Genomic DNA, 26,807 nt, shown 5'->3' with positions numbered 1-26,807 from the left:
AGGAATGTCTTCAAAGTCATTCTCAGCTACGTAGGGAGTTTAAGACCAGCCAGTTTTGCAAGAACTGTTGTTTCTAGGACAAGAGGCAACTTGTGGTTAAACTGCATTTATGAAAGGGAATTCAATACTGAGTTATGTTCACAACCCTGATTTAGTCCCCAGCATTAAAAAATACAGTTTTTTTAAAAAGTGTTGAGTTGAAACCTATGATAAAGCTGTCATTTAAATCATATTTCTAAGAGGAATCTGCCTGGTTTCTAAAGGAAGGCGCATTTTTCTGTATTCAGTCATCTTTTTGTGTGCATAACTGGGCGAGGGTGGGAGGCTTGTGTGGAGTTGGTTCTCGGCATCAGCTCAAGTCTTTGGGCTCTCATGGAAGTGCTTTGCCTGATGAGCCATCTCACTGGCTCTAAGGGAGAGTTCTTAACTGTCTGGCATATTCTGAAGTAGCAATTATCAGTAGAACAGCATGGGCATTTTAATTCATTGACTGAAATGTTTATCTCAGTAACAGGTCCCTAAGAATTTTTTTTGAAACGTGCATATTTTTAAATTGAGTTTTGACTTAAGAGTTGTAGGCTTATAGATTAACTGATGGTCATGTTTTATTTCAGGCTTACTAAAGTTTTTTGGCTTTGTTGCAAAAGAAGGTCAAAGTTTAATTTTTCTCCGGTGAACAAGCTTACAGATTAAGATTTATGTCATTCCAAGAAGTAAACAAACATGCAGTTCTCCCTCCTATCATTAGTAGAAGTGACAAGGAGTTTTTGGAAAGCATGCAAAGATACATAACTACAGAAACCGAAAGAGTGGGCTGCAATGAGGAAGGACCTGCCGATGAGTATTACACCATATACCGAAATGTTTTCGATAAGGTAACATGATGCTCTTTAAGACGGAATGTTTCCAAGAGACTGTACATTACCTAGTTTAACTACTGCCTGAGAAGTACTGCTGCCTGATTGACCACATTATGTATACTACTCTGGAGAAGCTCATCCAGTTTTTTAAACCAGGTTGAATGGGGGAAAGTTTAGTGCTGCATTTACATTTCCCGACTGCTAGTTAGAGTCACTTATTTTAGTTTAGAAAGCTATTTTTTGTTGTTGTTTTGTTTTGTTTGTCAACAACTTGTCTATGCCCTCTGGTAATCATTTTCACCCTTTCCTGTTAAGGTGCCATCTGATTTGCTAGAATTTGCATTGTGAACAAGAACTAGTAGTTTGTGTTCTAGGTTTATTTATGTATCACTAAAATCTTGGTTTAGATATGATATGGCATGTTAAATGAAACCTCTTCAGCCAGGTGCTGTGCTACATGCCAGTAATCCTAGCTGGTAGAAAGGCTAAGGCTGGAAGATCCCTTGCAGCCAGGAGTTGGAGGTCATCAGCTAAATGACATGATTCAGCTCAGAATCAATGAATAAATCAACCAAAAGTTTCATCTAAACATTTTGAGTCCTGTTAGAGGTGCATAGAGGGCTTGACTGATTTTAACACTGAAAATAATGGACTAGATTAGAAAACATTACAACTTTATATGGCATGTCTGATTTTTGTTCTTTGCAATTTTAGAAATAACTGTCTCCTTTTGAACAACTATAGTTTGTTGATTAATTCTAAATCTTTGCCTAGGATTTTCTTTCTTTCTGGTTTTTTTTTTTTTTAAATTTATTTTATGTACATTGGTGTGAGGTGTCAGATTGCCTGGAACTAGAGTTACAAACAATTGTGAGCTGCCATGTGGGTGCTGGGAATTGAACCGGGGTCCCCTGGAAGAGCAGCCAGAGCTCTTAACCACTGAGCTGTCTCTCCAGCCCCGCCTAGCATTTTCTTTATCAGCCCTTGGAAGATGCCCTGACAACAAAAGTAGAATTATCATCCGTTCCTCTTTGCTTGGAGGAAGAATGTACCTCAAGATTTGTATACCACTGTCCCAGAATAAAACACACAAAGCAGAACAGGAACTCAGTCTTCCAGGAACTCACTCTGTAGACTAGGCTAGCTTCAAATGTGCAGAGATGTGCCTGCCTCTGCCTCCCAGGGAAACTCAGTCTTCTGATTAATTTTTAAACATTCCACTGAGTTTTATTTCTTGTGTAAATAAAAACCTAGTTCCTCCTGAGGATCTTTAAGCAGTTAATGATTGCTGAAGGGGAGAAAGAGACATTTTCTTCAGTGTTGTAGCCTAAATTGCTTTATGCTCTTACAAATAGTCTCTTCACTTATGCTCATTTAAGCAACCTAATTAAACTCATTGGATCACACACGAAAAAATTAAAATTAAGGTAGAAGTAGAAAGTGTTAGGGAAAAGGAAGGGGATTAAAATTAAAACACAATTATGGAAATGTCATCTGAAACTTACTATTATCTATGATGAATATGTGCTAAAGAAGACTGCTGTAAAGGCCTAATTCCCCACTCTAATGAAAAGTCAATACAGAGACAGGGAATGTAGCTTGGGCAGAAGGCTCAAGGCTCTCTGTTACACCCTCAGCACCACAACGTTTAACTCCGGCATGGTGGTACACACCTATAATCCCAACACTTTGGAGGTGGAGGCAAGAATATCAAAAGTTCAACGTCATCCTTAGCTACATAGTGAGTTGAAGACCATCTTGGGACATATGAAACCAAAGGAAAAGAAAGGAAGGGGGAAAAGAGAAAGTACAAAGAGAGATCTGTACCCACCAATGGAAAGAAGAAAGTGCAGAGTCCAGACAAATACTGTAAAAGAACCACATAGGCTAGCTGTGAGCGTGTAAGGAATGGTGGGGACCACAGGAAAGTGAAGAACCAACCCAGTGAAAGTGCCATTTGCCTTAACGGGGCTTCGGCACTGTTACACTCTCAGAATCTTTGAGAAGCTGTAAGTAGATTAGTGATAAAAAGTCCCAAACTTTAAAATGTTTTTGTGTACGGTGAAATTGCCAGCTCTGTTCTGCAGGTGGTATGCCAGCTTGCATCCTCCAACTTAATGCTTTTCTTTATATTCCAAAAGGTATCCACGTTTATTCTACAGAGATCTGTTTCTTCTAGCACACTGACAAGGTCACTGATCGTGGAGTCACTACAGTGTATTAATTACCCATTAATGTGTCTGAGCTGCATTATTGGAGCACATTACAGGATCACGAGATAGAAGCTGAGCAGGAATAAGTAGCAGGAGGCTGAACGTGGAAAACCTTTCCTCAAAAACAATTCCTGGTTGGGGTGAACAGGCAGTGTGTATGAAAAACAAAAAAGGCATTGCATTTCCTCAGATACCTTTTCCTGGTACTTGCTACAGATTAATGACCTCTCTAGTCCACAGGTGGTAAAATGGATGTGTTCCTGGATAACTTTCTTTAGAAACTGTTTAGCTAAAGAAAACTCATGAAGGATAACACACCCAAGAAATGCAGATAAACAAGCATAATTTCAAATTTCAGAGAAAATTTTGGATTGGTTACCTTTATTCCCTGTATATCATCACTATTTGGAAAACATAAATTAAATTTTTTTCTGTTTGTTTCTTAACCTGTTAAAAATTTTTGACAATTTATTTTTGTGTGAGTGATGCATATACAAGATTAAGGGGGAAAGCCCTAATAAAGAGGTGTATGCTGAGAAGTCAGCCCCTCACATTGAGACCTGTCCTTTCTGCAGGCACTTAGTTTCCTTGTTAACCTTTCTACAGTTCTTTTCCTCTGTTATCCTTCCTGACAGATGTTTTGCTTAAATATTACTGGAAACCATGAATATGTAGTGATGAGAATTGTTTTCACAGCTGTTTTTGACATGTTTCGAATAAAGATGTAATTAGGAACTCTGACCTGATTTTCCTAGTGGAGGTAAATGAGTTCAGATTGCAATATTTCAATGGTGACTTGAGAGATTGCTCAGTGGTCAGGAGCACACCCTACTTTTCCAGAGGACCTGAGTTTGGTTCTCAGCACCTGCATCAGGTAGTTCAGAACCACCTGTAACTCTAGCTCCAGGGGATCTGAAGCTTCTGGTTCCTGTAGGCACCTGCACTCACACGCACACTCCTAAACACAGACACATACATACACATAATTAATGTAGTACAAAAGATAATATGTAAATGAAGTCAAGAGGCAATTTTAATGGAGTAAAAGAACATAATTAAAAGATCTACAGTTGAAAATGTAGACCTAGTAGTGTATTAGCCCATGTCTCATGTATGAATTCATACCAAGTATAAGAAAGCCTTTCTCATAGTTAGGATCACAATATCTACATAGTGACCCACAGAGAGCGTGCATTTGGTGATTATTGTTTTTAGTGCCTAGTCATGTTGAGTTTGCTGTAAGATGTTTATAATTCTAACTAATAATCATGACTCACCTAAATATAACATGCTTAAAAGGCTTTTGATCACAGTGTCTTCTGTTAAAAAAAAATCAGTACCACAGACAGAAAAATCATATTTCAGGTAATAGACTATGTCAGTGCATACAAGTCCATTCTTACTTCAATCAAAAAAGAATATGATGCCTTTATTGAGACAATAAAGAAAGGCCGAAGAACTGCTTATTATCTTCATGGAAAACTTAAAGTTTTGGCAGCAGAGCCCACAGCATTGGTATACCACCAGAGAAGAGCCTTTCAACTTGAAGCAAAGTGAGTATGTCAGTCACTAGCCAGAAAGGTGCCCTGCTACTTGATGATAAGAATCGGCCGGTCTTTAGTTTTACTGTTTGGTTTATTTTATTATTTTGAGACATGGTATCACTGTCTAGCCTAAGCTAGCCATGAATTCACCAGACTGGCCTTGCTCAAGACCCTTAGCCTTCAAGTGCTATAACCTTATAAATTTATATACTTTAATTAAATTTTTATTTTTTCTTGTATAATATTAGAGGGACCAGCCTCAATATTATACATCCCAGGGCCTCAGGAGAGAGAACTACAAATGGCGAGGACTATTTTTGGGAAATAGAATCTCAGCACACCGAGCTCTATAGTCCACTTGCTTTAATTCCTCTGGCATAACATCCTTTATACACAGCTTCAGTTCTGCTCTCGTGCCTAGCTCCTTTCCTGCCTGATTTCTCTCTATATCTACTGCTCCCTCTTAAGTTCTGTCTTAATTCTCTCGTCTTAATTCTGCCTCATCTAGGTCCTTTTCATCTTGTTCTTACCCAGCTAGTACTTTCCCATCTGGCTCTTCCTCCTCTCCCATCTTGTTCCTCTAGTACTCTCTTCTAGCCCTTCAATCTAGTTCTTCCCCATCTCAGTTTGTTCCTCTCAAGTTCTTACCCATCTAGTTCTTCCATTCTCTTTTCTCTCTTCCGTCTTCCTGTGCCCTGGAAGTCCTGGTATATATACACTTACAAGCAGTATTCCCTTAGCAGTGCAAAGCCAGGCTTCCAGAATCAAAAGGAGGGGTGATAATAATCACATAGAGAGGCAATAACCAATAATTATCATTTGCAACCCCAAAGGGAAGTGACCAATGGGGAAATGAATTAACTAAAGGCTAAATTCAGGTAATATCTAAGAAGAGGGATCTGATTTGCTCAACCTCAAACATGATTGGTAGAAAATGTTAAGAATCTATAAGTTGCTAGGTCAATGGGAGAAAATAAAGCTGTCTTCTTTTTTCTGTGGCTCCTATCTGTCCAAGCTATCTGCCATTTTTCTGCAGGGTGGGGGAAAGTGTGCTCAGTCACTAGGCAACCTGTGCACAGCTAGATGCCTCTGGTGATAGTTAAAGGGAGATCTGGAACTAGAGGTAAGGTTTGGGAAAGGAGGTAGTTAAGCTTAATTGGCACATCCACTAGGCCTTCTCAAACAGGTAGCCTGGATGCTTAAGTCTGTTCTTAGAGAGTACAGAGATATCTCTGATAAGGTACTTTCCTCCAACTGGGAATGGACCTGGCCGGATGCTGCCAATGATGATAATTACAGGGAGGCTTGAACTGGGGTTCTGGCTGAGCATAGCTGTCAGCGCAGAAGGTTATCTAAATATTCCTAGAAGTGGTTAGGTAAGGAGTTAGAGGTCTATAAACTTAGTAAGGCTGTAAGATAGGAGGGTCCGAGCTAAATTGTGTAAAGCTATTACTTAACGTCCACCTGACCTAGGCGGTGTCTCCTTGTGGAACTTATCTTAAATCAGGAGACTTTCATGTGGACTGTTATTACTGCTAGTCTTTGAAAGTGACTAAGGGAGATATCTGATTCCAGAGGAAGCCTTTCCTGAGGTAGTTCTCCAAATACCTGGAATGTGTATGTCCAGAGAGTGATCAGTCCACACTGTTAGCCCTTCTTAGGGAAAAGTCAATTGGGAAAACTATGAAGGCACACATGATTTTCATAACAGAAGACAGCTGATATATAACAAGCCAAGTAACACCAAAAACTCCTTGGAATTTGGCTTCCTCTGGAGGAGTTCCCTGATCCCTCCAGGTAGTGACTTTGCCATAACCAGCTGAGTTCTTGTGATATATTCCTGTGGCCTGCAGCAATTTTTAAAGCTATAGTTTTATAGTCCATTCTACCAATTGTATTATATGTATTTTAAGTAACACTTAATTTTGCTTGATTTCATGATCTCCCTCAGTATAGAGAAGGTATGTTGTAGTATCATAAAAGGAGTGAAGTCATTTCATGCATGGACAGTTTGACAGTAGAGGTTCACGATTCCCATCAGAACTACAGCACTTCATCTGGTGATCCCAACAATAAGTGACCCACTGTATAATAAAATGTTCCTTAAAAATAGATACTATTTTTGGACTTCTGGCCACCAGAATGATGAGAACATGTTACTTTAAGTCACAAAATTTGTAATAATTGTAACAATAGCCCCCAGCAAAATAGCTTTTTCTTTCTTTCTTTCTTTCTTTTTTTTTTTTGTTTGTTTGTTTGTTTAAAGCTTTTTCTTTAAGCCTAGTGGGATGGTTCACACCTGTAATCCAGCACTGAAGGAGCAGGATCACAAATTCAAAGCCAAATTTAGCTACATAATGAGACCCTTTCAAGAGAAAAGAAAAAAGAAAACTAAAAATGCTTTTTCAGTTACTAAAGGGAATAGATGTTGTTTTGTGGTCAGATTATAGCTAATGTTCGTTAATTTGCAGTAATATGCTTGCTTTCCTTGGCACTCTGAGTGGAAAGTGTTCCCTGTTTGTGTCAGCTCTCTGTAGGCATTCTTTTCTAAACATCTAGCTCACAATGGTTCAAATTGCAATTAGCCAAATAAAGCAACAATCTAGTCTGTTTTACTCTAACTATGATTCAGGAATTAAATTGGTGTGGCAAGCATACAAAAGCATTTCTGTTTGTTTGTTTGTTTGTTTGTTTTTTTGCAGAGTGAGAATTATTGAAAAAAATTCCACAGCTATTCAGTTGCAAATAGATGAGATGAAACAGCTGAGAGCAGAGTATGACAAGAAAGAAGTGAAGCTCTGTTCTTCTACCAGGCAGCTCTGGAGACCAATCCCAGGTGCAGAGTCTCATTTAAAATCCCATTTCAGAGCCAGGAAGTGGGGGCTCACACCTTTAATCCCAGCACTCGGCAGGCAGAAGCAGGCGGATCTCTGTGAGTTCAAGGCCAGCCTGGTCTACAGAGAGAGTTCCAGGCCAGGCACCAAAGCTACACAGAGAAACCCTGTCTCAGAAAAAAAATACAAACAAACAAACAAAAATCCTGTTTCAGAGAAATCCCCAGTGTGTCCAATTGGCTGCCTCTTACACAAACATAAATTTTTTTTTACAAAAAAATTAGTATAATGTGCTAGTATGTGAGTATCTTTGGTTGTGTATTGTATAAACAACATTAGACAGGGTCTAGTAGATACTCAAGAAAGAGCAAACTGGAAAGCAGCTCTGAAAGATGTCCCGACTGCAATCTGGCCAGCTCACAGTCAGAGGCCCGCTTGCCAATGTCAGCAGGACTTGAGAATTATTAAAAGTAGAATTCTTGGGCTTGGTGAGATTAGTAAAGTGCCTGGTGTGCAAACTTGGCATTCAGACCCCTCTCCCCAGGTAAAAGCCGGTGTCCAGTCTAATCCATTGCTGGGGTGGGCAGAGAGACAGGCAGAAACAAGTGGGTCCCTGGAACTTGAGGAAGACACCTCATATAAATCATGTATTTACACATACGTGTATGTATACTTTCTGCACACACACACACACACACCATTAGATCTCATCTCAGACTTACTGTGTCAGAGACTTGGTGAAGGAGTCTGTTGGGTGATGTCTGAAGTGTCTGAAGTTCTGGTTATTCTGATATACTCTAAAATTTGAGAGCCACTGGTATATTAAAAATTGTAGTGTATTAAGTTTGCTGAATGTAATTCATGGTGAAGTCAGCATTCACTGGTTTCATGTTTTCATGACTTTAATATAGAGTGAGAGGATAACAAAGTTGCACCCATCTTACAGAAGGGTCAGACAGGGCAGCAGGCCCTGGGACAAATTAATCTAAAAACCTACCAGAGGATGTGCTGCCCTTCTGCCCCCAGACCCAGACAATTAGGAACTACATGAGAACAAGTTCCAGACATTTCCTGCCTTAACCTAAAGGATATGATATGACATAACTGGCATAATAAAACAAAGCTCCAGCTATGTCCTGTGGGATGTTTTCTGCTGTTATAGATTGCATACCATAGCTGTCAGAGGGAATGAGTTTCCTGCAGATAAAGTGGGATGTCTAACTATCATTGGAAGTGGGTCTGCTGGTGATACAGATGCGATGACATAAATTGCTAGAGGATATGGCAATTTCCTTGCAGCTGCAACGCTCCAGTCAGTTCACATCAAGTGTCTCTAACCTGAAGTAAGCACCAATCCTGAGCTTATAACTATAGAGAGTTGGAATTCCCCTAGACTCCTGACCCTAACCACTATAAAAATCCTGTCCTGTTCCTGCTTGGGGTCCCTCTCACTCCACCACTGAGACGATGGATGAGGGGCCCGGGTTTAAACTCTCAAAGACTCTTTGCATTCTAATCAGTCTCTTGGTGGTCTTTGGGGACATCAGACTTTTGGGTGCAACATAGAGTAGTCCTGGTTTCATCCAGGACTCAGAGAGATTCGTATGACTTACAAGACTGAGGATAATAATCTGAGGTCAGTAACTTCAGATCTTAAAGGGGCTTTGCTTAGTGTTTACCCAGAGGTAGAACCAGTAGGTAAAAGCTTCAGGAAGATAGATAAATTGAAAAGGCTGTGTTTTGAGGTAAAGAAGTATTCTATACTACAAAATTTCAACCTAAGTTGTCAAATCCTCTTGCACTTGATAATAGTAGGGATTATATTTACTTTCAAATGCAAAATTGTGACTAGAAAACTCCAAATAATGTAAATTCACAGCACATTGACTGACTGCCAAGAAGATTCAGGGCAGAGTATGCTTAAAATCAAAAAGGGTTAATCCTGAGGGTGGAGAAATTCTGGGGGAGCTGAATTTGAATGTGTATCTCTTTTTTTAAAATATTTTAGTTTTTATTATTATTTTTAAAAATTTAGTTTATGGGTTTAAGTGTTTGCCTACATATGTATTTGTGCACCATGTGCAATGCCTGGTGCCTGCAGAGGCCAAAAGAAGGCACTGGATCTCCAGAAACTAGAGTTACAGGTGGATGTGAGCTACCATGTAGGTGCTGGGAATTGAACCTGGGTCCTCTAGAAGAGCAGCCTGATGGTTTTTGGGTGTTTTTTTATTTTTTATTTTTTATTTTATTTTATTTTTTTTTCTTGCGGAGTTCTTGCCCCAAAGGAAAAGTCACAACACAGGACAGAATCCACTAACAAGAGTTTTATCAAGACAAAGGGATAGATGTGATCAGGCCTGTGGAAGGACACTCTTGAGAAAAGAGACGGGGAACATGGGGCTGCCTTATAGGCCAGGACGCACCTGCACACACAGGCCCACACAACTACATGACCGCATAACAATGGGGCATGGGTCACGCAGGACGTGACCCGGAAATGACTAGGCAGAGATGACTAAGTGGGGCGTGGTTGGAATTCCTATCACAGCAAGTGTCCTTAACCACTGAGCCATCTCTCCAGCTATAGTTTTTATTTCTTATTTTATGTGTATGAGTGTTTTGTTTGCATGCATGTCTGTGCACCACCTGCATACCCAGTGTCCATGGAGGTCAGAAAGGGCATCAGATCCCCTAGAACTGAAGTTACAGAAGGTTGTGAACCACCCTGTGGGTGCTGGAAGTTGAACCCAGTCTTCTAGTAGAAGAGCCAGCACCCTTCACCAGTGAACTACCTCTCCGGCCCTGGGTATATGTCTTTTTATTATTTATTTATTTAAAAGATAGCTTCTCTCTATGTAGCCTAGCTGTCCTGTAACTCACTTTGTAGACCAGGATGACCTTGAACTCACAGAGATCCACCTGCCTCTGCCTTCTGTGTACTGCTACACCTGGCTATGGATGTAGGTCCTAAATCAGTAATTGGCCAGATGAGATAGGAAGGTATTTGAAGTGTGTGTGTGTGTGTGTAAGAGAGAGAGAGAGAGAGAGAGAAAGAGAGAGAGAGAGAGAGAGAGACGGGGGGGGGGGGGGGGGGGGGGGGGGGGGGGACGGGGACGGGGACGTGTAATGAACAGAAGGAGCATTTCAAGATTAAGAGACATCTCAAAATTTGGAAACATCTCAGTTTTGTGTTGGAAAAAATAAACTGTTGTTCCAGGGAGAATAGTAGAAGATGTGGTTTGAGAGAAACCCGTTGGCCTAATCTTAGCTCAGTCATTAGATGCTTAGTTACTTAGATGCAAGTAAATTCTTGGAACAATCAGTCTTCTCTGAACTATCCTTGATGCTGAATAAAACTCACCTGGGGTTTGAGAATTTGCCTAATTTGCATACAGTCCGTTCTGGGCACCACAATAAACAAACAGATTAAAAATAACAACAAACTATTAGCATTACAGTTTTGTGATGATTGTATTTATGTTCAGGAAGCTACAAGTTCCTGTTACCGTTTCTGAGTTATTTTGTAATGCAGTAAACCATCCTACACAAGACTCAGTTGTTTGTTTTTCCTATAGGGATGACTCTTCAAGAATCTGTCAATTTGGATGCTCTCAATAAATATAAGCGGCATCTTGAAGATAAATATGTAAAACGTAAGCAAGCTATGTCAACAGAGTACGTACCAGCACAAAAGAAGGCTGACCTGGATGAAGAAATGGTTGTGTTACTAAAACGCCGAGATATAGCTGAGAGTCTGAACAAAGACCTGCAGTTTCGGTATGAAAGTCGGTTAGCTTACCTTTACTCTCACACCCTCTGTATGAGCCTAGCTCAGGGCATTGTTGATGCTCTTCTTTTACAGCCATCAAAGACTGCAGGTTATTTCACACACACTTACTATATGGATGAAGGATAACTTGAGAATCCCATTTGAAGACATCATGGAGAAAATTCAGAAAACCAATGCAATCTTCGGTAGCTGGCCTGTCTTCTTAATTAGCACAAACAGTAGAAGGCACTTTCTCCAGAGCTAAAAGGTTTTCTAGGCTGAGTTTTAAAAATATACTTACTTCCTCTAGCTCTCTCTTACCCCATGGGTTCCTTCCTTCAGCACCTGACAGATGATTGCTGAAAGAGAAGACCTAGGGCTGGAGAGGTCTCAGTGGGTCCCACAGGACCAGGGTTCAATTCCCAGCACCCACACGGCAGCTCACAACTCTGACTCCAGTTCCAGGGGATCTGACACCCTCACACACATGCAGGCAAAACACCAATGTATGTGAAATATAAATAAAATTTTTAAAAAGATTTAAAAAATGAGAAAGAGAGGGGAAAAAACAAAACCAAACCCGAGTCTTAATCCTCAGAAGGAGGCCAGGGAGGGAGGGAAGTAACCCCTTTTGAAACCAAAGTAGTAAGTTGTTGGCTCTAAAATGTTTAGTATATCCTATTGCTAAACAGCCTTACATATCATTACAAATTGTCCTTTCAATATTTAGGTGATGAAATCATTGTTGATGAACTATTTGAAGATGACCCAAGCAAGACAAAAGAAGCTATAATTATGCTTTACTACATTGAAAGGCAAGTATTGTTGTACCTGTTTCAGAAAACCCCAGAGACCACCTCGGAGCTGGTTTCTGACGAACGCACATAAGGGTCCTTTTATTGTCAGGTTCAACCTGGGCCACCGCACAGCAGATGGAGGGAAATGTGGCAGTGGCTGCGGGCCCAAAAGAGTTTTTATAGGGAAAACCCAAGTTGGGAATTACATGCTTTGGCATTTGGCATTGGGTAGAAGGGATATGGGGCAAGGTGTTTTTTTGAAATTATTGGTCTAGACTTTGGGCACAAAACCATAACTTGCTGAGCAGGATTATCTGGGCTCCTCAGCAGGATTATCTGGGTATCTTCAAGGGCCATAAACCACAGACAAGGTCTGCATGAGCATACTGCTCTGTATCTGTTCGAGTTGTCATGGCACACTCCTGAGGTCCTTCCTGGAACTGAGTACAGCAGGTGGTCTAAGATGGTGGCCCTTCCCTAAAATGGAGTCTGTATTGCCTTCACACCATCATTTGTATTTTGGGTTTGTTTGTTTTGGGTGGGTTTTTGTTGTTGCTTTTACTTTTGTTTGTTTGTTTTGAGATAGTATCTTGCAACCCCAAGCCTCACTGTGTAGTGCAGGACGACCTTGAACTACTGACCCTCCTGCCCACCTCCTGAATGCTGGCTGGCAGGTTTGTCTTTTGTGATTTAAGAATTCTGTTCCTGGAGGAGGAGTAGATGGGGGTGGGGGACGGAATGGGGAGAGAGGAGGGAGGGGAAACTGGAAAAAAGAAAAATATGTTCCAGATGACTTAGAAAAGTTAGAATTTTCTTTTTTTTCATAGATTTTTATGAAAACCTATGAATTTATCATGTAATTTTAGATTACTATAGCTAGTGTAATCTTTTTGTAATATTTTTATTCTATGATATATTAAGTTACTTGTTACTGTATATTATTTTTAATTACACTTTATTTACTTATTTTGTGTGGGTAGATAGGGGCATAGCAGTCAGAGGACAGCTTGTAGGAGTGTTTGTGTTTTCTACCATGTGGGGCCTGGGAGTGGAACTCAGGTTGTCAGGCATAGTGGAAGCACCTGAACTCGCTGAGCCATTGTATGGTCCTTGCACTAGCAGGATAGTTAGAAATCGCTTGCATAATTCCAGGTTACAGACCATCGTTGTAGGGAGGTCAAGGGGCTCGGGACCTGACGCAGCTGGAGTATTATATCCACAGCCAAGAGCAGCGAGCAGTGAGCTAATGCATGCTCTGTATGTATTTATAAGCTGTCCGAGTAAAGCCATCGGCATATGTAACATCCAGTTTTCATTTGCTGATTTGTTTGTTGTTATGGTACAAAGAAGTGGGTAAAGACAATTCAAAGACTCTGTCATGTTCTTATACTCTGTATTTCTCTGAGTCTACTAGGATTTTAAATTTTAATATCATTTTTGAAGTATTTATTATTTTTAAGTATGTCTACATACATGAGTTTGCACATGAATTTTAGTGCCCACAGATGCCAGAGGAGTCAGATCCCCTAGATTTGGAGTCACAAATGGTTAGGAGCCACCCAGTGTCGATGCAAGGAATCAGACAGGTCTTCTGCAAGAGTAGTATGTGTTTTTAACCACTGAACCATCTCTCCAGCCCAAATTTAATATAATTTTTAATTTTTTGTGTGCATTTGTTTGTATGTGCATGCACAGGTGAGTGAGGGCACATGAGTGTAGAAGCCAGAAGTCAGTGTTGAGTGTCACTCTTCAATTGCGTCTTCATCTAATTTGTTTACTTGTTTATATTATTAATGTGGGTAGAGGTCCCTGGAGAACTTTGTGGAGTCAGGTCTTTCCATCCCCTTACATGGGTCACCAAGCTTCACTGAACACTCAGGGGTCCTCTGCCTTGTCAGCTCAGGGATGAGAAGTATATTGGTGGGTGCTGGGTGGCAAACAGTTCACAGACTAAGCCATTTCTCCAGCCGACTCCAGCCACTATGGAGTTTTCATAGCACTACTCCAGGTTTTCATATGAGAGGAAAACCTTTGCTAAGGATCAGAGTCTTTTTGTTTGTTTATTGTTGTTTTTGAGACAGGGTTTCTCTGTGTAGCCCTTGCTGTCCTAGATCTCACTCTGTAGACCTTGCTAGCCTCCAGCTCACAGAGATGCACCTGCTTCTGCCTCCCGAGTGCTGGGATTAAAGGTGTGCTCCACGTTCCTAAGGTCCACAGTCTTAAACATTTTGCTTCCTGTTACTTTGGTGTTCCCACTTTGTTCAACCCTTCATCACTCTGTGTGACTCCTCTTTTCCTAACGGCTAGTTGGGACCTTTGCTGTGTGGAGGAGGAAGAGTGAAGGCTTCATGAGCTTGTTATCTCTGCTTGCGGTCATGGGGAGTTTGATACGACAGCTGTGTCTGCTTCTGAACTCCTCCTGGTGCTCGCTCTGCGCTGCATCTGTGTTCCGTTATTTCCTCAACTCTAAGCGGATAGCTCTTTCCTGGTGATCTGTGAGGAAAAGAGGCCCAACTCAGTATAAATTGACTTCTGTTCTTCCTTCCTGTTTTCTACGTGGGACCTGTGGGGACAAAGTTCAGGGTCAGGTTCAAAGTTACTCAGAAGGTGAGAATTTAACCCTAGACAAACAGGTCAAAACAAACCCTAGAACTCTAGAGAAGAACGGAATGGATAAATCTAGTCATAACTTACGGGGTTACTTTTGTTTCCCACTATACCATTGTACTTAATTTCTAATATTTGGTTTTTGTGTATCGTTGAAATGTGTTTTCAATGTAGGTTCAATGAATTAATCTCTCTTGGTGAATATGAGAAGGCAGCTTGTTTTGCAGCAAACAGTCCAAGAAGAATTCTTCAAAATATTGGTACAATGAATAAATTTAAGGGTAAGCAAGTTTTTCTGGAATACATATGCAAAATTATACTTTACTTTTTCTTAATAGAATGAAAATAATATTACTGAGAGACTAGTCCTTCATTACCCTAACTTTATTATTTACTGTTTCCTTAGCTGTAATACTAGAAGTTTAATTTAATTTCCTAAATTAAATTATGAAATATTTCATATACAGAAAAGCATGAGGAACCATAGTATTAATATACTCATCATCAAGATTTTATAATATTAATTTTTATCAAATTTGCTCCATATCCTTTTATTTTTATTTATTATTTATTTATTTATTTATTTATTTATTTTTTTCAAGACAGGGTTTCTCTGTGTAGCTCTGTATGTCCTGGAACTCAGTCTGCAGCCCAGGCTGGCCTTGAACTCACAGAGATCCCCCTGCCTCTGCCCACTCTTATTTGTCTATGCTGACCAACCTAAAATGAGGGGAAGGGAATTCATCCCAGGCCACCAGAAACCCTTAACACCTGGAGCCCTTCATGGGATTTTGCCTTCTAAATCCCAAATTTGGTTTCTAAATAACTGAGGAAAACACAAGTAAATGGAAAGATACCTTCTGCTTGTGAACTGGAAGATTAAATATTGTTGAGACACCAAGACTAAAAGGCCAGGCAGTGGTGGTGCACGCCTTTAATCCCAGCACTCAGGAGGCAGAGCCAGGCGGATCTCTGTGAGTTCGAGGCCAGCCTGGACTACAGAGCAAGTTCTAGGAAAGGCACAGAGAAACCCTGTCTTGAAAAACAAAAAACAAAACAAAAAAGAATAAAAGCAATATAGAGATTCAATATATATCTATAACCCAATAGCTTTTTCATGAAATTTAAAAAATAATCTTAAAATTTGTACAGAAGCGTAAAGCCTCAAGTACCCACATCAATACTGAGAGAAGAAAAGTTGGTGATGTAACACATCCTAATTCAAAACTACATTATGAAGCTACAGTAATAAACAGTATCCCACTAGAATAAAAACAGATAAGTGCTGGTTGTGATGGCACATGCCTGTAATTTAGCTACTGAGGAGCCAGAGGCAAGAAAAATCACAGGTCCAAGGCCAGCCTTGGCAACTTAGAATGACGCTTGTCTCAAAATAAAATTTAAAAGGGTTGGAGGTGTATGGGAGACACTGGTTCAATTCCTAATACTGCAAAATTCCTTGAAAAAACAGACACAGAGGCCGGTGAAATAGAATAGAGAGGCCACAGATAATCTCAAACATAATGGTCAGTTAATTTTCACTAAGACACCACAGTGAGACTGATAAAGTGCTCCACAGGTGAAGGTGCTTTGCCCCCGGCCTGAGGACCCGAGTTCATTCCTTTACTCTTGTACTTCCCTTCTTCTGAGTCTTAGGATGTGCCACTGTAATGGCGGGGAGGTCTGGCTCAAGGATTGTGGTAATATCTGCCTCAGTGTGGCTGTGTTAATTGTTGACTGCTTAGTCTTTGCTCTTTAGAGTCTGTCTTTACTAGAGACTTCTATCTTATTACTTCAGTTGGCTTCTTTTTTTTTTTTTTTTTTTTTTTGGTTTTTTGAGACAAGGTTTCTCTGTGTAGCTTTGCGCCTTTCCTGGAACTCACTTGGAAGCCCAGGCTGGCCTCGAACTCACAGAGATCCACCTGGCTCTGCCTCCTGAGTGCTGGGATTAAAGGTGTGCGCCACCAAATGCTCAACTTATACCAGTGTTTTTTGTTTTTTGGTTTTTTTGTTTGTTTGTTGTTTTTTTAGGCAACCATATTGTTGAGATTCTATGGGTGCAGTTTCCCTGTAATGTCTAGAAGACAGTATCAGCCGAAGGAGTCCTGGCCTTGGCTCTTATAATCTTCCTGCGCCCTCTTCTGTGATTTCCTAAGCCGTTGGGATTCTGTTGTAGATGTATCATTTGGGGTTAGGCACCTTAGTCTCCTTTTCTCTGCATTTTGACCAGTTGTGGATCTCTTTAATAATCTCCATCTGCTGCAAAATGAAGTTTGTTTATGAGGGTGAGAGCTGCACTTATCTGTATGGATAAGGATTCGAATACAGTTAGAAGTTCTATTGGTTTATGAGAATAGCTATAGTAGGGTCTCTTCTAAGGTCTATGACCTCTCCAGCCATGGATAGTTGTCTAGATTACAGCTTGCCTTCTATGAACTGGGAAATATTTGAGCTTCTGGTGGGTCTCAGAACGTTGGCATCCTTTGACTTGCAGACAAATCACTGCAGTCTTCGCCTGCATCCTTATGTAGCCTACATTGTGATAGCATATAGTGATCTATAGTGGTACATAGCAATACATAATGATACTGTTATAAAATGTAAAATGTATTCAGTAGCCTGGCGGCGGTAGAGCATGCCTTTAATCCCAGCACTTGGGAGGCAGAGGCAGGCGGATCTCTGTGAGTTCGAGGCCAGCCTGGTCTACAAAGTGAGATTCAGAACAGACTCCAAAGCTACACAGAGAAACCCTGTCTTGAAAAACCAAAAAAAAAAAAAGAAAGAAAGAAAGAAAGAAAGAAAGAAAAAGAAAGAAAGAAAGAAAGAAAGAAAGAAAGAAAGAAAGAAAGAAAGAAAAAAAGTATTCTGTATCCATTGTTAAAGGGTTAGAAACTGTACAGAAATTAAAGTTGTAATATGAAATAAGAAAGGGCAAACTAATTCTTAATATATTTGACTCAAAATTCTCATTCTTTTTTTCTTTTCGTAGCTATTGGAAAAATTAGAGGAAAGCCTCTGCCATTACTCTTATTTTTTGAGGCTATATTTAGTACGAGTCACGCTTTCAAACGTCCTCTTAATGCTGACCTAACCCTGGAGGGAATCAAATGTGGACTGTCTGAAAAACGGCTTGATTTAGTTACCCACTGGGTCACCCAGGAAAAGTAAGCAATTTGAAGCTGCAAACTTAATTTTAACATATAATTAATATGGTTGTTTTTCTCTGACTTAGAAGAGTTTCCCAGTATAGCCCAGACTGGCCTCCAGGTCTAACCTCTGCCTCAGTCTCCTACCTGCTGGGGTTATAGGCTTGTCACACTACATCCAGGTAGTGGCTTGACATAAGCACTGTGTTTTAGGGTTTACTTCAGTTCTCTGTTGAAATTAATTAGAAAGTGCCCATGAAGGCCCAGTCGTAAAGAGCTCAGACTCAAAGTCACTTCAGTGAAGTTCACAAGAGAAAACGTGGCAGTTACAGCAGATGGAAGCTGAGTGACATGGACACGGAGGATTAGTCAGTAGCACACTTCTTGGGAGGGAAAAGGCAAGGAACCCGATTCTAGACAGGCTATGGACACGTGGATTATAACCTAGGAGACAATACATATTGAGGAATGACATCAGCCATGCGTTGTTGATTGTTGTAGATGAATTTCTAAATGGTCTTACTAAATAAAAAACATGGAGCCAAATATAGGGCTGAAAGCCTTAGAGATCAGGGAAATAGGATATCCACCAACCAACCTTACCTCACCAGCTCTGCAGCTTCCAAATGCCATAACTTCCTTGTCTACCCAGGCTTTTATTGCCTTGCTGTTCTGCCCTCTCATTGGCTCTTAGCCCAGCTACCTCACTTCCTTGTCACTGCCTGTCTATACAGGCCTCCAGGTCTCTATGGTTGGTACTGGGATTAAAGGCATATGTCACCACGCTTGCCGCTGTTGCCTAGTGTGGCCTTGAACACACAGAGACCCTGCCTGCTAAGTGATAGGATTAAGGGTGTGTGCTACCACTGCCTGACTTTTGTGTTTACTTAAAATGACTTGCTGTTTCCTCTGATCTCCAGGCAAACTTTATTAACATACAAATAAAATATCACCACATTTCAGCACAAATAAAATATCACCACAGATTGTTTATTTACTCTTAACTCTTTTGGCTTTTTTTTTGGGGGGGGGGAGCGCCACCCAACTCCCAAATAAATCACACAGGGAGGCTTATTCTTTCTTATAAATGCCTTGTTTCTTGCTTGCCAGCTTTTCTTAACTTTAAATGATCCCATCCACGTTTTGCCTCTGGGCGTTTTCCTTTTCTTACTTCTGTATATCTTACTTTCACTCTTAGTCCATGGCTGGCTGTGTAGCTGGCCTCTAGAATCCTCCTCTCTTTGTTCTCTTGTTCTTTCTTCTTTTCCTCCCAGATTTCTCCTTCTATTTATTCTCTCTGCCTGCCAGCCCTGCCTATCCTTTGTCCTGCATCGCTGTTGGCAGCTCAGCTCTTTATTAGACCATCAGGTGTTTTAGTCAGGCAAAGTAACACAGCTTCACAGAGTTAAACAAATGTAACATAAAAGAATGCAACACAGCTTTGCATCATTAAACAAAAGTTCCACAGCATAAACAATTGTAACACATCTTAAAATAATATTCTACAAAGGCTGTGGTTACACTGAGAAGTTTTGAAGAACACTTAAGCCAGCAGGTGGCAGTTTCTTGAAGTCAGGTCTCCCACAGACTGGTAGATTTGTGCTGGTGTGTGTAGGCTTGCCTATGTAGAACCAGCGCCTGAGATAGCATGGGGATGGATATGAGACTCTGAGCTTCCTCGTAAAGCTAAGTGCGGCCACACAGGGAAGGACATAGCAAAGCCTTAGCTGCACTGAAGACAAAGCATGCTTGGAGCTGCTCTACCTTGAGGGATGGGCCCAGCCTTTCGTACCTTTCGACTTGGTTGATTTATAAAAAAAAATTAAGACTTCTAGTTCTTGAACTACCTATCTACTCTCTATCCCAATAAAAACAGATTCCTTATTTACAACATGTTCAATTATGAGACATTTTGTAGAGGTATCAGGATTTCATTTAAAGTTACCTTCATTTTGTTAGAAGTATACAAACACCACCAGTATTATGTGAGCCCTGCCAGTTTGCATCCATTAATTAAAAATATAACTAAAGCAAAATCTCCATATAAGCACTAATTAGAAGTGATTTTTCTGGCCATGCCCAAATGTTCTTTTGGCGTATGCTGAGAACCAAGTACTGTTACTGAGATAGTGCAGATGGTTGGTTCACTGTAGTTGTATATAAGCAGGCACATTTAAATACTGTCGTGAATGAAGTGGTTTAGTTGAACTGTTTGGAAAGAACTGCTTCCTCAGTTTCTCCTAATGGAGAGTGTATCCCGCCCCACTTTCCTTCTTATTATCTATAGCATTAGAACGAACTGGTGCTGACACACTTAGAGCTGAATGTTGGGGTGGATGGAGCACATGGGGACTTCAGGAAACAGGATATGATGGGGAAATGGAGTTTTCCTTTTAGTGCAAATGCTTGCAGATCTAATTATGAACCAAAATTCTCCCCGCTGTCTAACGTCTAATAAATTCATATGTTCTGCAGAATCTAGACAGACTTTAGGGAACCTATGAGAGCATTGAGATCTCCCCTGAGTTGCATGCAGAATTTGCCTACCTGGCAATTTTAATTCTGTCAGTCTTTGCAGGGGAGTTTAAGTCTTGCTTATAGACTTTAACAAAGGAGCTAGTTTTGATTGTTTTTGGTTTTGCCAATCTCAAATGTTTAATTTCTACCTCATTATCAATTGCTTATTGACTTACAATTCTTATAGGTTATTTATAATCCATTCTTAGAGTTCTGAATATTCAGGTATTTCAGTCTCAGCCACTCATCAGGAGTTCCCTGACATGTGCCTTGACGATCTGCTTGCTTCAGGCTGACATTTTCTGAGAAGGCTGGGGATATTATTTTTGCTTATGGGGAGCAGAACACATACCAGAAGCCCAGCTGTTTGGCTTTAGCTCAGCTCATTTACAATGAATGTGGTCTACACAAGAAAGCTCTTCTTTGCCTGTGTAAACAGGGTCGGATTCATGAGGCCATGGAACACATACAACAATTCAAGGACTTTACTTCTGGTAAGTAAAAAAGCCTACTTACTTATATACAGTTTAGCTCTGAAATCTTTCATAGGAGCTGGCATTGTTTGAAACTTACCTTATAAAGTATTTTTATACATATGATAGGAGATTACTTTTGTAAATTTATATGAAAATAAGATAGAGTTAATTGAATTTCATGATATACATTATGCCTTTTTCTCAAAGGAAACATTTGATGTGTGGCTGTTACTAGAAATATGTAGTATTAAAGACAAATTTACTTCATATGATAGACTATACTATATAAAGGATTTTTAAAATAACTGAATTTTTTATATGTAATGTATATATAGTAATATATGTATTATAATAATTATAAATGAAGTATTGGTGAAATAATACTCATTGCAGAATTTTGGTACCTAGCTCATAACAGAATATGGTCTGAGAAAACAGATCTCTTTTTTGGTTTGTTTGTTTTTTGTTTTTTTTGTTTTTTCAAGACAGGGTTTCTCTGTGTATCTTTGTGCCTTTCCTGGAACTCACCCTGTAGAGCAGGCTGGCCTGAACTCACAGAGATCCACCTAGCTCTGCCTCCCGAGTGCTAGGATTAAAGGCATGCACCACCACCGCCTGGCTTTTTTGTTTTTTTCAAGACAGGGTTTCTCTGTGTATCTTTGTGCCTTTCCTGGAACTCACCCTGTAGAGCAGGCTGGCCTGAACTCACAGAGATCCACCTAGCTCTGCCTCCTGAGTGCTAGGATTAAAGGCATGCGCCACCACCGCCTGGCTTTTTTGTTTTTTTCAAGACAGGGTTTCTCTGTGTAGTTTTGGTGCCTGGCTTGGATCTCGCTTTGTAGGCCAGGCTGCCCTTGAACTTACAGAGAGATCTGCCTGCCTCTGCCTCCTGAGTGCAGGGTGTAGTTGGAGTTTTCTCCAGTCCTGCTTGGGCCTGCAGCTGCTCAGACCCAAGTAAACACACAGAGACTTACATTACTTACAAACTGTATGGCTGTGGCTTCTTGCTCTCTAGTTCTTATATCTTAAATTAACCCATTTCTATAAATCTATACCTTGCCATGTGGCTCATGGCTTACCGGTATCTTTACATCTTACTTCTCATGGTGGCAATGGCTGGCAGGATCTCCTGACTCAGCCTTCCACTTCCCAGCATTCTCCTCTCTGCTTATCCCGCCTATACTTCCTGCCTGGCTACTGGCCAATCAGCGCTTTATTTATCAGTCAATCAGAGCAACACATTGACAACATACAGAAAGACATCCCCAGCAGCTGGGATAAAGGTGTGCACCACCACCACCCAGCAAGAACAGATCTGTTACTGTGAACCTTAAACCCCCCAAGCCCTGCCTCATCTCTGAAAACCTGCCAAATGGTGGCTTCTCCCTGAGAGATGCTCAAGACCACTCCTACAGGGTATTTAAACTGCCCCCCCCCCCCGAGGAAGGACACATGGCTTTTTGGTCTCTTTTCCCCATCTCTTCTCTGGGGGCTAAAAAATCATCCAGGAGCATTTTACTCATTTAAACCTGGACTTTTTCTTAATTTGGTTTGATTCAGTTTGATTTGGATTACTGTGTTGGAGGAGAGGCTCAATATTGGGGTGCAGAAACTTTTCATAAGATCCCTGCAGTCCTGACTGTTATGAATTATGGCGTGAGGGGAGCCCCAAGGATATCTAGTATGTGCAGGGAAACATGCTGGGCAGATGCAGCAGCAGGATGGGCAGATGCACGCCATGTGGGCATGGCGGCAGCCAGTAATTCACAACGCAGACACTGCATCCACGTGGAGCGTTCATTATAATAGAGAGATGAAGAGAGAGACAGAGAGAAAGAAAGAGAAGAAGAAGAGAGAGAGGTTGAGGGGTCAGAATATTAACAGACAGCTCCCATTTCTCAGGCTTAAGCCAATCTCCATTTTTAGGTTATATCTTTGTCTCTATTTTAAGAAGTTACAAAAACAAACAAGTAAATAAATAGAAATAAAGAAGTTGCAAAGCAGACAGAAACATAGCAACTTTAAGCCATATTTTCCAGGAAAAAGGATGTATATGGCTGTTGAATGATCATTTTTCAAGTAGTGAACTTACTTTTACTTACAATGTATGGATGTTAAAGCTCTAATGTCATCATCCACTGGTGACTGCACATCTGACATGACAGAGTAGGAGAAGCTGCTTGTGTGCATTGTTTCACTTAGTCCTGTTGAGTCTGAAGTCACATCTGTTAGAGTGTCTGCTTTAGAGACAGAAACAGTTCATGTTTTCCTGGGGAGGTTAAGGCACACTGGGACATTTGTCAATAACTATACAATAACAGGGGACCACTCTACTAAAATTTGTTGAGTGAATTATGTATTGTATTATTAATTAAGGATACAGTTTCAGTTTTTGTACTATTTTTCCATGTTAAAGAATTATTTTAGTGTTTAGATATGAAATATGGGTATATTATGCTTGTAATTTTTATTAAACAAAATTTAAGGTTTTAGGCCTAGGGAGACAGATGGCCTAGTCCACAAAAACGTTTGTCTAGCAAACATAACAACCTGAGTCTGATCCCGTCCTATGTTAAGAAGCTGGGTATGGGCCAGGTATGTGGTGCACGCCTTTAATCCCAGTGCTTGGAGGTAGGGGCAGGCAGATCTCTGTGAGTTCAAGGGTAGCCCGGCTTTCATAGTGAGTTCCAGACTAGCCAGAGAGACCCTGTCTCAAACAAAAGAACCAAAAAAATAAAATAAAATAAAAAAATAAAGAAACTGAGTATGGCTTAGCTGCCAAGAGCTGTTCTTCTAGAGGACATTGTCACTCTAGTCCCAGGGCATATGATGCCCTCTTCTCTCCTTTGTTGAGGTAGTCCAAAGAAACATTCAGGGAAGACACCATACACACACACAGAAATTTAAGTAGACAAATTAAAAAACAAAATGGACAGTACTTGAAACCGATCTCTGAAGCTATCCACTGGCTTCCATAAGCACTTGCACATGCTTACATGCACACACATACACATGAACACACACAAGTGAAGTTTCTTTTTTATTGAAAAATTTACATTCTATAAGTGCACAGAAGCACAATTGCCATATTACTGTGTCCCCCCAATAATGTATTATATTCTGAAATAATTATGTCATAATAATTTGAGATGTAATTCTCCTTCCTATTTAGAACCTTGGTATTTGTTATGATATATTGCATGGGGGACCTCAAGGGTATCCTGCGTGTGCAGGAAAATATGCTGGCGTGCTGGGCAGGGGCAGGGCAGGCGGGACACACGGTGCAGGCACGGTGGCGGTGGTGGTGGCGGTGGACATTCATTCATCTGCACAGAAAGAGTTCATTCTAATATAAAGATAAAGCGATAGAAAGACAGAAAGGAGAGAGAGGAAGAGAAGAGAAAAGAAGAGAGGAAAAAAGCAGAGGCGTGCTTACCTCATGGTGGGGAAGAAAGAGAACGGAAGAGGAGGGGTTTTTCCTTAAAATGAGGCTTTTACGTCAGGACTCAGGGCAGCGCCAAGGCGGGTCAGAATACCAACATTCCTCCATTTTGATTATTGCAGAAGGGTGAGTTATTGATAGCAAGTTAGGAACAAGGGAGCTCAGTTCCTGAGACTGCTTCAAGCTGACAAGGGGAGGGATGGGGAGGGGAAACCGGGAGTCACGCACACATCCACATGCATGCACACACATAAGTAAATAGTTTTAAAAAGCTGACTACTTTATTTTTTTATTACTTAAAAATAGACAACATAAACCCCACCTAGTGCTGGATAAAATGTTATAAATTCTTAAACTGTAGTATTTTTCAGGTATGAAAACTGAGTCACAAAGATGGAATGACTAGTGAGTCTGTGCTTAGAAGTCAAGTTCCTGATCGCCAACACAATTCTTTTCCTGAATATTATCTAGTATATATTTTCAAATACTCCTTGCTCTGAATTGTCCTTTCTTTTGTTTAAGATTGAAGAGAACACTGTTGAGTTTCCGTTGGGATCAAAGAGGGACTTAGAAGTATGGGAAGGGTGCCTGGCAGGAGCACACATGACTGCTTATGTCTAGTTGATTTGTCACAACAGGATGGTCAGATTTGGTTTTTCATTTTCACTCTCAGATGACCTGATGCGACTAATAACAGTGTGTCCCCAAACTGAGTTAATTATATGTCTTACTCAAGAAAGGAATGGAAAACCACCACTTTTATCTTTTGGGCTTGCTGTCCTTCATCTGTTTGCTGTGGATATGAAAAAAGTTGGCATCAAGTTACTCCAGGAAATCAGTAAAGGTGGGAAAGGTAAGTGTATCCATAATGCACGAGAGATGAACAGGAGATTCTGCTTGGTGTGCTGTAGACCAAGAGCGAGTCAGACTTTGGACTCCACTGCTCTCTCTGTGTTCCATCTGTAGATTGTGGTTTGTGGCCTGTCAGCTGTCTGGTGTGTGTGTCTGATCTGTCGGCCCTTGTTGCTTGTCTGTCCCTAACAAAGGGCTTTGCTCCATGGTGTAGGAAAGGAATGAAAATACTTTTCTTTTCTTTTTTCTTTTTCAAGACAGGGTTTCTCTGTTTAGTCCTGGCTGTCCTGGAACTCACTTTGTAGACCAGGCTGGCCTCAAACTCAGAGATCCGCCTATCTCTGCCTCCTGAGTGCTGGGATTAAAGGTGTGCACCACCACTGCCTGGTGAAAATACTTTTCTAAAGAAATCTTTAGCAGAGTTTTTCAATTGAATAAATTACTTTACTGATCCAGAACAGCACTCAAAACCACACTCATATATTATCAACTCATATCCAAATATTGCTTCCAACATTTATGGGTTATTTGTTTTGTTTAAGATTGCTAAGTATGGATTATCAAGTAAGAAGAAATTCCGTAGTGTAATACTGTATTTTTTTTTCCAGATGTAGTAGAGCAGCTTGTGATGAGTGATTCATTTTGCTCCTTGGAAAAGTGGCAAGAAATAGCAGATATTTGTTTACAGAATGGCTTTGAAAATTTGTTTAATGACATCATGTTCATTCTTCGATCCCAAGCAGGAGTTTCAGAAATTACTGAAGATGATTCTATCAACTTAATGGAGCATGTTTTTTGGTAGTTCTATATTTTAACCAGCTGAGGGCGCTTGTACAACATTTTTAGGCATTGGCTGGGCAAACTGGTTTCAGCATAGTTAACGAAAATAAACATTGAGTATGACACTCTCAGCAATAAGTTATTATGATGTTTAGGTTTGATCTTGAAACACTGAAACCATTGCTTCCTTTCTACCATGTGGTCACTTCTTATAGCAGATCTTGAGCAAATCCAAGAGTATAACTTTGCATAAAGATAGCATAAGCATTTCTACTTTAGAACAAGCTAATGTCCAAATAGTCACACTTCTTATCTAATTTGATAACTAGAACTGGAGAAGGTGTGGGTAATGCTCTACCACTACACCGACTTTCTAAATGTCAAATATTGCAAGCTTGCCTCAACAACAAAAACATAGAATATTATTTGAAGATTGGATGTGCTGGGAAGAAAACAACTAATTTTGTTCTACTGATTCAAAGATGGCTCCATTCTTTGATGTCTGTCTGTATCTCCATGGAGACACACACACACTCATTGCACGCATGCACACTAACTTTTGCCATTTATATATGGTGAAGGTCAGACTGCCTCTGAAGTTTAGAATCTTGACATGTTTTTACTTAAAGGGAAGACTAAACAGATTTCGAAAAAGTGAACTTTGGGTACTCTTTTTTTCTTTTCTTTTCTTTGGTTTTTCGAGACAGGGTTTCTCTGTGTAGCTTTGTGCTTTTCCTAAAACTCACTTTGTAGACCAGGCTGGCCTCAAACTCACAGAGATCTGCCTGGCTCTGCCTCCCGAGTGCTGGGATTAAAGGCGTGCACCACCAACCCCCGGCTGAACTTTGGGTACTCTTAGGCATGGAAAATATATCTTTTTACAAATAATTTTGTACTGGGTACAATGGTAAATGCTAAAATCCTAGCTCTCAGGAGGCTGAGGCAGAAAGGTGATGTGTTTGAGGTCAGC

General features: G+C 40.4%; 1 protein-coding gene across 4 annotated transcripts in view; it reads left to right on the top strand.

The window, feature by feature from the left end:
• The window catches only part of Clhc1 (clathrin heavy chain linker domain containing 1), a 30,727-nt gene extending 4,236 nt beyond the window's left edge, over window positions 1-26,491 (top strand). Inside the window, exons 2-12 of one of the 4 annotated variants that reach the window (XM_028891537.2) lie at window positions 615-875; window positions 4,439-4,626; window positions 7,320-7,453; window positions 11,027-11,228; window positions 11,314-11,426; window positions 11,951-12,035; window positions 14,799-14,905; window positions 17,614-17,788; window positions 20,579-20,781; window positions 24,879-25,058; window positions 25,666-26,491. In XM_028891537.2, the coding sequence (XP_028747370.1) occupies window positions 699-875; window positions 4,439-4,626; window positions 7,320-7,453; window positions 11,027-11,228; window positions 11,314-11,426; window positions 11,951-12,035; window positions 14,799-14,905; window positions 17,614-17,788; window positions 20,579-20,781; window positions 24,879-25,058; window positions 25,666-25,859 (1,758 nt within the window). In that variant the 5' untranslated portion in view covers window positions 615-698 and the 3' untranslated portion in view covers window positions 25,860-26,491. Of the gene's footprint in view, window positions 1-614; window positions 876-4,438; window positions 4,627-7,319; window positions 7,454-11,026; window positions 11,229-11,313; window positions 11,427-11,950; window positions 12,036-14,798; window positions 14,906-17,613; window positions 17,789-20,578; window positions 20,782-24,878; window positions 25,059-25,665 lie in introns of those variants that run through there. The other 3 variants (XM_037208911.1, XM_028891538.1, XM_028891540.2) reach the window with 3 other exon arrangements.
• Window positions 26,492-26,807: the final 316 nt, after the last annotated feature.

This window comes from Peromyscus leucopus, chromosome 10 (genome assembly GCF_004664715.2).
Source record: "Peromyscus leucopus breed LL Stock chromosome 10, UCI_PerLeu_2.1, whole genome shotgun sequence".
NCBI classification, from domain to species: Eukaryota; Metazoa; Chordata; class Mammalia; order Rodentia; family Cricetidae; genus Peromyscus; species Peromyscus leucopus.
This window is presented reverse-complemented; position numbering and strand designations above follow the sequence as displayed.